Source organism: Gadus chalcogrammus, chromosome 9 (assembly GCF_026213295.1).
Source record: "Gadus chalcogrammus isolate NIFS_2021 chromosome 9, NIFS_Gcha_1.0, whole genome shotgun sequence".
Taxonomy (NCBI): Eukaryota; Metazoa; Chordata; class Actinopteri; order Gadiformes; family Gadidae; genus Gadus; species Gadus chalcogrammus.
This window is the reverse complement of record NC_079420.1, coordinates 9,802,463-9,814,181: the sequence shown is the minus strand read 5'-3', so window position 1 is coordinate 9,814,181 and position 11,719 is coordinate 9,802,463. Positions and strand designations below refer to the sequence as shown.

The following is an 11,719-nucleotide window of genomic DNA, read 5'->3' as shown; positions in this document are numbered from 1 at the left end:
CCGGGGGCCGGTGGCTCTGAGCCCTGGGTTCAGAGGACAGTCGATCCCGGCCAACCGCGGGCCACCGTGCCAGCAGCAGTGTAATTGGCAAACACGCCGCCGAACACTTTTACTTGCTTCATGGCAGATCTTCCGACTTTACTTACTCACCTCTTTGTCCCTTTTTGTGTTAGGGAGCTCTGCAGTGTTTTCAAAGCAGGACGACTGAGCAGTCGTCGTGGTGACAGACCACGACGGGTGCACTTAACGGAGCCGCCGTAAAGTTTAAACAAGGTTGAAAACGGTAGCGGCACTCTGTCATGGGTCTATTGTTAAAGTGCAATCACTGAGGAAGAGGGGGAGCGGATCCGCAGCAACAGGGGATGAGTGATGCCGGTATTCATGAAATTCCTAACCGGTCAATTATCACTGTATTACCGTCAATGTATTTCCGAACGCTCGCAAATTAGCGCCGCCTTCAAGACGGATAACAATTCAAAGGAACGCAATTACAGAATGTACTTAAGACCCGCCGAAAATGAGGAATGACGAAATTAGGAATTCGGGATGCGGGGCTGACACTTCAAAGTCCGAAGCGCAAGTATCCTCCTCCTCTTTCTAGCGGCCCCGTGTTCGGTCGCCACGACGACCGATGGCTGGGCGTCGACGGGGATCAAAGAGGAGTACTCCGTTAGGAGGTTGGGGGCGGGGGGAGTTGGTAGGGGCCAGGGGATGGGTAGGGGGGAGGCGGTGGGGACCGGTCCCACTTGCGATGCCCTGATACTAAACTGCTACGTGTTCTCTGCTTGGTCGCCACGGCACCAGAGGGTGGGATGGCATACTTCACAGAATAAAAGAGACGGGGGCGACGAGAGGCTCTGGCACACACAAACACACACACACACACACAGGCACACACACACACACACACACACACACACACACACACACACACACACACACACACACACACACACACACACACACACACACACACACACACACACACACACAACACATACACACACATTCCCTTTACAGAGGGCAACGCTATGAAAAACAAAGGATTGATAAGACAGAGGATGAGAGAGAGAGAGAGAGAGATAGAGAGATATCGAGAGAGAGAGAGAGAGAGAGAGAGAGAGAGAGACAGCGGCCTACACAGCACTTCACACCGTGTTAGCCATAAGCCTTGCTGCCCTGCGGGCGGTGAGTGGCTGGTAATTGTGGAGGTTACATCACCAAGGGCAACCATCACACAAAAACACACCACTTCCTGGTGCACTCCTCAACACACACACACGCACACACACACACACACACACACACACACACACACACACACACACACACACACACACACACACACACACACACACACACACACACACACACACTCACACACACACACACACACACACACACACACACACACACACACACACACACACACACACACACACACACACACACACACACACACACACATACACACACACAATGTATAAAACACTATCTCTTTCTCTGTCTCTTTTGCTTACACACTCGCGCACGCACACACACACACAGACAGACACCCACAAACATACCCAAAAATAAACACACACACCCTTGCGAACACACACACAAACACACACACACACACTTTTGAGAGGCAATGAAATGCCATCAGGCCTTCACTAAACAATACGGAGCAGCGACAGATTTCAGACGGACCAGAAACGGAACCAAAATGTAAAAAGGCTCAGTGTTTGTGCTCATCCTAGCCCAACCGCTCCAAAATTCCCTCTGGTGAAAACTAAAATAATATATGAACCTCTTTGAGGGACGACGTTTCATCCCGCTCTCCAAGTACACACTGTTAGCTTTAGATTTGTTATCTGAAAAATTCCGTCAAGGCAATATCATCGGGGAAGGGAGCGGCACAGCGGGTAGCTTTATCTGTGCCGGGCCGGCCTCTTGAAGCCCTACTGTATATACCGGCCTCAGACACTAATCAATAGGCCTCCTATAGACGGCTGAGGAGCCTGCCTCTGGGCTGCTGCCTTCGAGAACACGCCGCCACGCGAACGCGCCTCTCTGGGCCTTGGCTCTTCCTTTGCACGATCGATCTGAACTTTATTACGGTTCTTCATGGCTTGTTTTAAGTGCCAGGCATGGGAAGGGTCCTCGCTGGGTCTATGGTATGGTCTATGGTTTGGTCTATTGTCTGGACTATCATCTGGGCTATGGTCTGGTCTATGGTCTGGTCTATGGTCAGGGTTTATGGTCTGGTCAATGGTGGGGTCTTAGGTCTGTTCTGTGTTTGATCTGTATGTTGTACGTCCTGGCACTTAGAAATAGTACTTAGCATTGTGTAGTGTCTTATCCTACCTATCTTTGTTGTATACGGGGAATGAATTAACCTAGCGATTGTTAGCGCTTGTCACTTGGTTCTATGAACATCCTTTCTGTACCACCCTGGTACTTGGGCGTACCAGGGTGCACCAGTTGAACCAGACTCCTCCGGACAGGGCGGCATGTGGCTCAGGAGGTAGAGCGGGTTGGCTGGTAACCGGAAGGTTGCTAGTTAGATCCCCGGCTCCCTCATAGCCCAAGTATCGAGGTGTCCCTGAGCAAGACGCCTAACCCCTAACTGCTCCTGACGAGTTGGCTGTCGCCTTGCATGGCTGACACAGCCGTCGGTGTGTGTGATTGGGTGGATGAATGGGTGAATGTCAGACCATAAAAGTGCAATGAGTGGCCAGTAGTTAGAAAAGTGCTATATAAATGCAGTTCATTTCCTGGTTTTCCAGTGAGGCGGCGACAGATCCGCGGTTCATAAAACATCACAGTCGTGGGTGCGTCTGATGGAACGCCACGCTCTGCAGATAGGGCGGACATCTTGTCCTCCCTCGCCGCCAGCTCGCCGAAGACGAGGCCGCGGCGCCGGCGAGCGACGAGGCGTGCAGATCAATCTTGTCTATTAAAAACCTGCCGTTCCACGCACCCGACCCTAATTACCGTCTCCCCCCTGTTCCTCTGTGCGTCTTCGCTCCGCATCAGCAATTTCCTCCCCTCTTCCTGTTTCGCTGCCATTTCACATCCAGCGTGTGAACGTTTTGTCGGCTAATGTTGGAGTGTTAATGTGCCACGTCGGCACATGAGGAATGGTGACATTAAATTTCAACGATTAATCACGTTCTTTCATTAATAGCAGTGAGTGAGACGGCGGAGAGAGATAGAGGGGGAATGATTTCCCATGAAGGGACCCAACGTCCTCGCTAACGAGAGACGTGCTGAATCATTGTGCAGAATCTGGTGGTTCAACTGTTTCTCCTTCCCCCCCGCTCCCCGAATGGGAAGAACGTGGACGTGAGACGATGATCTTGGCCGCTTCACTCCTCTGGCCTAGTTCATCCCAGCTTTGGAGCCACTTTTACAGTTTCAGATATATATATATATATATATTTTATATGTTATGTTTCTCATTTTTATTTATATTCTCTACTTTCTCTACCATTTTTGTGCGTCTCTGAGCAGACGCCGCATCTAGAACTGTAACAGTTTCCCCCAGGATCAACAAAGGACTCTGAAGATGAATCTATAAAGAGCGGCTTTGAATCAACAGCTGCTGCTTCAGTGGAGACGGCAGCCAGCCTGCAGTTCCTCTGACGGCCTGTAGGGGGGGGGTTAGCAGGAGGCAGTGGCAGGATGGTCTGCCTCCATTTTTAGGTCACAGGAGTCAGCATAATCTCGTAACACAAAGACAGATAGGATAAGATAGGATCTCAGCGGTTGATTCATCTTCATATCATGTATTTTGCGGGGCTCTGATTGAGTTAGTTTAATTGAAAAGTGATTAAGGATTATTTGTTCATGAGCCAAAGAATTTTCCACACAGTAGCTACAAAATAATATTTTACAGTCTATGCTTCAGACACAGATGAGCAGATGTGCTTGTACCATGGCTATTCTACAATCTGCAAAGTCAGCCTTCCATTCAGTCTACAAGTCAGTCTACCAGTCAGCCTACCAACCAGTCTACCAGTCGGTCCAGCAGTCAGCCTACCAGTCAGTCTACCAGTCTACCAGTCACTCTACTATTCAGTCTACCAGTCATTTTACTACTCTACCAGTCATTCTAACAATCTACCAGCCAGTTTAACAGTCAGTCTACCAGTCTACCGGTCAGTCTACCAGTCAGTCTAGCACTCAGTCTACCAGTCAGTGTACCGGTCAGTCTAGCACTCAGTCTACCAGTCAGTGTACCAGTCAGTGTACCAGTCAGTCTACCAGTCAGTCTACCAGTCAGTGTACCGGTCAGTGTACCAGTCAGTCTACCAGTCAGTCTAGCACTCAGTCTACCAGTCAGTGTACCGGTCAGTCTAGAACTCAGTCTACCAGTAAGTGTACCAGTCAGTGTACCTGTCAGTATACCAGTCAATGGTCTCAATAGTCAGTGGTCTACCGGTCCACCAGTGGGTCCCCCAGACCCACCTTGGTGATGCCCAGCAGGAAGGCCTCCTTGGCCAGCTTGGCGGGGCCGTCCACCGACTTGCCGTCGTCGTCGGGCCCCCAGGAGGCGCTGTACACGTGGATGTGCTGGGGGTTCAGGCTGAGGGAGTGGGCCTCCACCACGTCCGTCACCTCCCCGTCCAGCATGCGCACGCCTGGTGGTGGACGCACACACACACACACACACACACACACACACACACACACACACACACACACACACACACACACACACACACACACACACACACACAGAGACAAAAAGGCAATGTTACTCGAATACACAGACATACACACAGGCAGAGACATGCACACACACATACACACACACACACGCACGCACACACACAAACACTCACACAGGCAGAGACACGGACACGCAGACACACAGGCAGAGACACAGGCACACGGACACACACACACACACAGTCACACACACATCCATGCACACGAGCACAAATTCCCATACACACCATACACACACGCACACACACAAACATGAGAGGCCTAGCCATGAGAGGCAGAGGGAGACACACAAGCAGACAGAGCAAACCACACACAAAGAGGTGTCAGGGCTCTGTTGAGTGACAGCACGACAAGTAAAAGAGACACATGGCGATGGATGGGGAATGCAGGGGACGTCTACGTGAAGAAGATCTACTAAAGTACAGTGTGGAGCGTCTCAGGACAGAACGCCCGGGCGAGAGGAACAACCCACCCGAGGCAGGCCTGTCCTTCTGCAGCCATCATAAACCCAGTAGCAGAAACACTCAGACCTAGTGTTCCAGGTCTTAATGGAAAGCTGTTAACAGCAACGACGCAACGCCGGCAGAAAACACCCCCCCCGCGTTTATGTTCGCAAGTATTAAAAACACAGCTGGGTCATTAAACCGCACAGGGCCATCGGCCGGCCCCGATCTAACGCACGGGGACCGGGGGGGACATAGACCAGGACATGAAGTGGGACACGGACCAGAACAGGGCTACAGCTGACCAGACATGGGAACAAGACGGCGAGGAGAGGTGGAGTGGAGGGAGGGGAGTTGATAGAGAAAGACGGGAGGGGGATACAAGGGGGCGAGTAGGACATATGCATAGAGAGGACAAGTGAGGGGGAGATGAATGCCGAGGAGAAAAGGGGAGAGAGGGAGCGACGAGGAGCGTGAGAGCCAAAGAGAGCCGTCAGAGATGGAAACAGCTGAGAGGGAAACAGCTCAGAGATGGAGAGAAGTTCCCACAAGAGATGAATAGGGACGAGGAGATGCAGAGACCAAATGAAAACGAGTGGGTGAAAGAGAAAGAGAGAGAGAGATCGAGAGCGAGAGAGAGAAAGGGAGGGGGAGATAGATTGAGCAGGAGAGATCGAGAGAGAAAAAGGGGGGAAAGAGACAGAAGGGATGATAAAAGAGCAGCAGGACAAACCCTGAAAAACCTGCCAAGGAACTCTGACAAAACCATGTGTAACACGAGTCCCCCTGTCCACCAGCTATAGACCTGCGGTAGTCCTGCTGTAGTCCTTCTACAGACCAGCTGTAGTCCACCCTGTATAGTCCTGCTACAGACCTGTCGTCCACCTGCTGCAGACCAGCTGTAGTCCGCCTGCTGTGGTCCTGCTCCTCTCTGCCTGGAGTCCAGCAGGGCCTCCAGCAGAGAGGAGTGAGCAGGAGTCAGTCTCCATCACACTCGATCAGTGGACCCCTTTAGCCTTTGAAGAGCTCACCCTCAGATCAGCACAACCAACGCTAAGCATGGAGGAGAGGCGTGAAGTAAACCCGCTTCAAACAGCCTACATTACAGCTAACCCGCCCCCCCCCCCCCCACACACACACACCACCAGCTCCTCCAGACCGCCGACTGGGGGCCCTCGACTTTAAAGACCCTCCCCCTCCTCTCACTCCTCCAAAGCTTTCAAAATATTGCGTCGATCCACGGTTAATCATTTATTCCAAATCCATTTTGTTTTATGATACACAGAGCAAACGATGGCAAAGAGGTGTTTTGCGAAACGAGGGAGAGCGAGGGATGTGAGAACCCATGAATACGCAACGGGGTACGCCCACCGCGCACTCCGCCATCACTTGTTGTAGCGATTATCATCATCTTCCTGCCGCCCGCCTCCACCCCTCCGCTCCCACATTCACACCCAGAGAACGTTCCTCTCTTATCTGCCAGCCCAGGCACGACATTGCAATATGATGTTCATTTAGGGTCGAGGTGAGATTTGACTTCGGCAAAATGTCCCAGAACCCCCTTGATCTCCTCTCTCCCCTCCTCATCTTCCTCCTCCTCCTCCTCCACCTCCCTCCTCCTCCACTTATCCTCCTCCACCACCTCCTCCCTCCCCTCCTCATCCTTCCCTCCTCCCTCCCCCCCTCCTCCTCCCTCCTCCTCCACCGTCTCCATCCCATCTTCTCCCTCTTCCCCCTGCTTGACCGCGCGACCGCTCAGCTTTCAACAGTGGTCGCTCCACCCCGGCTGCCTTGCTCACCAACTGTTTCCTGGTATCTGGGCCGTGCAAATCTTGGTATTGATTCGCATGCTTTGAGCGCTCCACTGGCTCGGCTCTTCCCGACTGCCTACACCAATAGGAAGGGCCTCGTGAAAAAAGACCTGACTCTTCACAAACAAAAGTCGTGACAAGGACTCCCATTGCGTGCGGTTTCCCTCCGTAGACCAAACATCCATGTGATTCCATTTGTTCCATCAGGCTGGCCAGGCTTCCCTCCGCCCAGTCACTCTGATTTATCACCCAGCCAGAGAGATAACATGAGACGCACAAGGCAAAACCACTTCACAACCGTTTCGTTGTTCTTTTTCTTTGCTAGGCTCCTTTAACATTGGATTAAACTTTTGCATGCATCATGAGAGAGGGGTACATAAAGAGAGAGAGAGAGAGAGAGAGAGAGAGAGAGAGAGAGAGAGAGAGAGAGAGAGAGAGAGAGAGAGAGAGAGAGAGAGAGAGAGAGAGAGAGAGAGAGAGAGAGAGAGAGAAACAGAAACAGAGACAGGCAGAGAGAGAGACAGAGAGACAGACGGACAGAGAGAGACAAAGACAGACAGACAAAAATACAGAGGGTGGGCCAGAGCCAGAGACAGACAGAGACAGAGACAGAGAGAGCAGAAGAAGTCCGATAGTGAAGTCCTCCAAACCACTAGTGACACTAGTCTCAGTAGTCTGTCATACACTCCTCAGCCAGTCTAAGCCCCTAAGCCCCAGGTGTGTATCCAACTTGTTTGCCATCTTATACTCGCTGCCTCACATTTGTCTTTGACGGATAAAATAAAATAACTAAAGTCGTTCATCAACTCCATTGCATGTTCTGCACGGATATTATTAATACCACTGTTATTATGATCATCACTCGTCTGCACCCTCACTCCCACACACACCCCTCAACCCAGCGAGGAGCGCACGTAACTCTCTCCGTCCAAACAAGAGCGCACGTGACTCCCTTCACCCCAACGAGAGTGCACGTGACTCCCACCACCCAGCCGCTTGAGCCACGTCTGATGTAACTCCCTTCACCCAAAAACGAGAGTGCACGTGACTCCCTCCACCCAAACGGCAGCGCACGTGTCTTCCTCCACCCAAACGAGAGCGCACGTGACTCTCTCCACCCAGCTGTGTGCACGTGACTCCCTCTACCCAAACGAGAGTGCAGGTGACTCCCTCCACACAGACGAGAGAGCACGTTACTCCCTGCACCCAAACTGAAGCGCACGTGACTCTCTCCGCCCAGCGGGGAGCGCACATGACTCCCTCCACCTAGAAGGGAGCGGCTCCTGCCTGTGTGTGTGTGTGTGTGTGTGTGTGTGTGTGTGTGTGTGTGTGTGTGTGTGTGTGTGTGTGTGTGTGTGTGTGTGTGTGTGTGGTGTCTGTGTGCCTGTGTGTGTGTATATGTGTTTGTGTGTGTGTGTGTGTGTGTGTGTGTGTGTGTGTGTGTGTGTGTGTGTCTGTCTGTGTGTGTGTGTTCCTGTGTTTTTTGTGTGCGTGCACGCGTGCATCGAACGGGCATGCGTGCGTGCGTGCATTCGTGCGTGTGTGTGTATGTGTGTGTGTGTGTAAGTGTGTGCCCCCTATGACCCCGGTACACAGTAATCACGGGGGGGCCGCATCCGAGGCACCGGTGTTTACAGTCAGGTGACCCCTGGAAAGCGTGTTCCGGGAGGCGTTATTAAAGAGACGTGCGGAGCGGGAGAGGAATGCTAATGAGGGGAGAGAGAGGCATGAGAGCGGGAGAGAGACTATGTAAACAAGTCATTCTATGGCCGAGCTACGGGGTATTAGATTAGCTCAACCCCATCCCGGACATTACCTCGTTATCTGATGCCATGATCTTACTTTTTACTTAATATACACTTTAAATAGGTTTTGTGTTGCATTTTAGGATGCTTTCTTTTGAGTGAGTGAGAGAGAGAGAGAGAGAGAGAGAGAGAGAGAGAGAGAGAGAGAGAGAGAGAGAGAGAGAGAGAGAGAGAGAGAGAGAGAGAGAGAGAGAGAGTGAGAGAGAGACAGAGACAGAGACAGAGACAGAGACAGAGACAGAGACAGAGACAGAGAGACAGAGACAGCTAGGGTTAACATCAGTGGATGGACGGTGACGGCCTCAGCGGGGCACGGTGGGCCCACCGCCGTGGGCCTGACAGCCTGCTGACGGCCCCCAACGGAGGCTGTACTTTGAGACTCATCCACCACTCACCACAGGGACCCCTGACAGAACGCAGGGGGGACCCCAGACAGAAACGCAGGGGCGTCCGGGGCGGCGATGGATATTAGGCTCTGCACCGACAATCGTCATGACGATACTGCCACAAAACAAGCCAACTGCCAACTACACCCACAATAATCTGGATGACTTAACATCAAACTCACTCACTCGACCAAATGCCATAAACAACAATATTCCGGACGATTAAACATCAAACATGAGCTAACTCTTCTAACCACAATAAACACTGATCTGTCCGATGTTTCACCAGCGTCCTCATCTTCCTCGCTGGGTCTCTGTGTTTCTCTCTCGCTCTCTGGTCTCCAGATACAACACTCTTCACGGCTTCATTGGTATGGATAACATACGTTTACATTTATATTGCCAAAGCACTTTAAGCCAAGTAACATAGGCGACAGTATAATAATGGTAATAATGTACATTATTATTATTAATGACTCCAAAATATATCAATGATTAACCATGTATCGTAATATAAGTGATAATGAATTAGTGCAAGCCTGGAAAGATACAATATAGTATGAATTAAAAACAAAACAAACAACAGACTACAAACCGAGTCTCTGTCCCCCCCCCCCCCTCTCTCTCTCTCTCTCTCTCTCCCTTTCTCTCTAGCCCTCTCTTTCTTTCTATCCCTCTTTCTCTCTCTGACTCTCTCTCTGACTCTCTCTCTATCTGCCTCTCTGTGTCCCTAAAGAAATTTGTATAATGATGATGCGTCAACAACATTCTACCACTGTGTCAATGTGTCTCCATGTCCCCATTCTCCTGCTCTGTCACATGGCTGACAAGCTGAGCGAGGTGGCGGTGGGCCACAGTGGAGGTGCAGAGACGGAAACAATGAACGCCATCATCACCACACTGCACTGTGCTCAGAGGGGGGGGGGGCACCCACCTCCGATCTTAGAGTTGTAGGCCACCCCCACACCGCACACGCCGTTGTTGGCAGCAGCGGCCACTTCCCCAGCACACCGGGTTCCATGCCTGGGGAGGGAGAGAGGGAGAGGGGGAGAGGTGGGGAGAGAGAAGGGAAGAGCAAGTAGAGAGAGGGGTAGAGAGATGGGAGGGAGAGAGAAAAAAGAGAGATGGGAGAGAGGGAGGGGTAGAGTGTGGAGAGAGAGGGGAGAGAGGAAGAGAGAGGGAGAGAGAGAGAGTGAGGGGAGAGAGATGGTTGAGAGAAAGGGAGAGAGAGAGGGGAGAGAGATGGGAGGGAGGGAGAGAGAGGGGGAGAAAGAGAGAGGGGGGAGAGAGGGGAGGGAGGGACAAAGACAGGGGAGGGAGGGACAAAGAGAGGGGAGAGAGAGAGAGAGAGAGAGAGAGAGAGAGAGAGAGAGAGAGAGAGAGAGAGAGAGAGAGAGAGAAAGAGGGGACAGAGGACGAGGGAAGAGAGTGCTTGTTAACAAAAACAGTTTTGTTCCGAAAAATATATATTGTTTTCATTGGCTTATCATGTCAAAAAGACAAATAAAACAACACCATCATTCAATCGAAACGAAAATTTCAATAAAGTCTAATCCAATCCCATTTTTACCCTCTCCGTCTCCATAAATACATCATCCCTCCACTCCAAATCTCTCCACGGCACGTCGCAGCACGGCCGGAGCCAATCTGTTCGTCCCCAGCCTCGGTGGAGCTCACTGGGGGATGAGGAGAGGCCTGAACGCTGTTCTTCTTTACGTTACGGCCTCCCTCCGCTTGTTGCTGGTGGTTTTGTAGGAGGCGGCCGTACATCATGTGGATTTATGAGTGGCGCTCAGTGTGACAGCGCCAATCTATTCAAGCTTTCGAAGCAACAATTCACAGTCGGGCCGGCATAAGTTAAGTACCGAATATTTTACGGCAAAGCCATCTAGCTCACTTTGGTTTATGGTTGCTTACTTAAATGAGACATATTTTTATTGGCCGCGGTGAATTTCGTAGTATGCTAATGCAGCCGCCAGGGGCCGTAGGGGAAGATGCCCTTGATCTCATTTCAAATTCATATCAATGTTTAGTGTTTGCCGTATATAATGCACTTGGATAAAAGCGGGGCCTTTACGATGCAACGTTGCTATTTTTAATACCGCGGTGCTCGAGGAGAGCTGCATCATTTTTATATTTCTCGACACATGCGTGTGGTGGTCCTACTCAGGGCGGTCCTGACTTCAGGTCAGTTTCAACGCAAAGCCCCGATCCATATGCAAGGAGAAAATAGTTGCTGGTAAATCATGGATGTGCATGAAGAATTAAACATGGAGTGGAATGTGGATCAGGAGGTACAGCGGGTTGGTTGGTAACCGGAAGGTGGCTGGTCCAATCCCCGGTTCCTTCTAGCTGAGGGTTGAGGTGTCCCTGAGCAAGACGCGTCATCCTGACTGCTCCCGACGAGCTGGCTGTCACCCTGCATGGTTGATACCCCGTGTCAGTGTTTTTTCAGATGTTTTTAGGAATAACCAAACCCTCTGTGTTTTTTCACTGTTCCACTTAGGGATGGTATAATGAGTTCAGTTCGAGTCCCCTGTGATTGTGCGGCT

The 11,719-nt window shown here is 51.3% G+C and overlaps 1 protein-coding gene across 1 annotated transcript in view; it reads right to left on the bottom strand.

Annotated features, from left to right (window-relative positions):
* The window catches only part of furinb (furin (paired basic amino acid cleaving enzyme) b), a 94,043-nt gene that overhangs the window by 18,044 nt on the left and 64,280 nt on the right, over positions 1–11,719 (bottom strand). Inside the window, exons 7-8 of the mRNA XM_056598770.1 lie at positions 10,102–10,190; positions 4,459–4,631 (exon numbers count right to left, since the gene is read on the bottom strand). Of these exons, the coding sequence (XP_056454745.1) occupies positions 4,459–4,631; positions 10,102–10,190 (262 nt within the window). The remainder of the gene's footprint in view (positions 1–4,458; positions 4,632–10,101; positions 10,191–11,719) is intronic.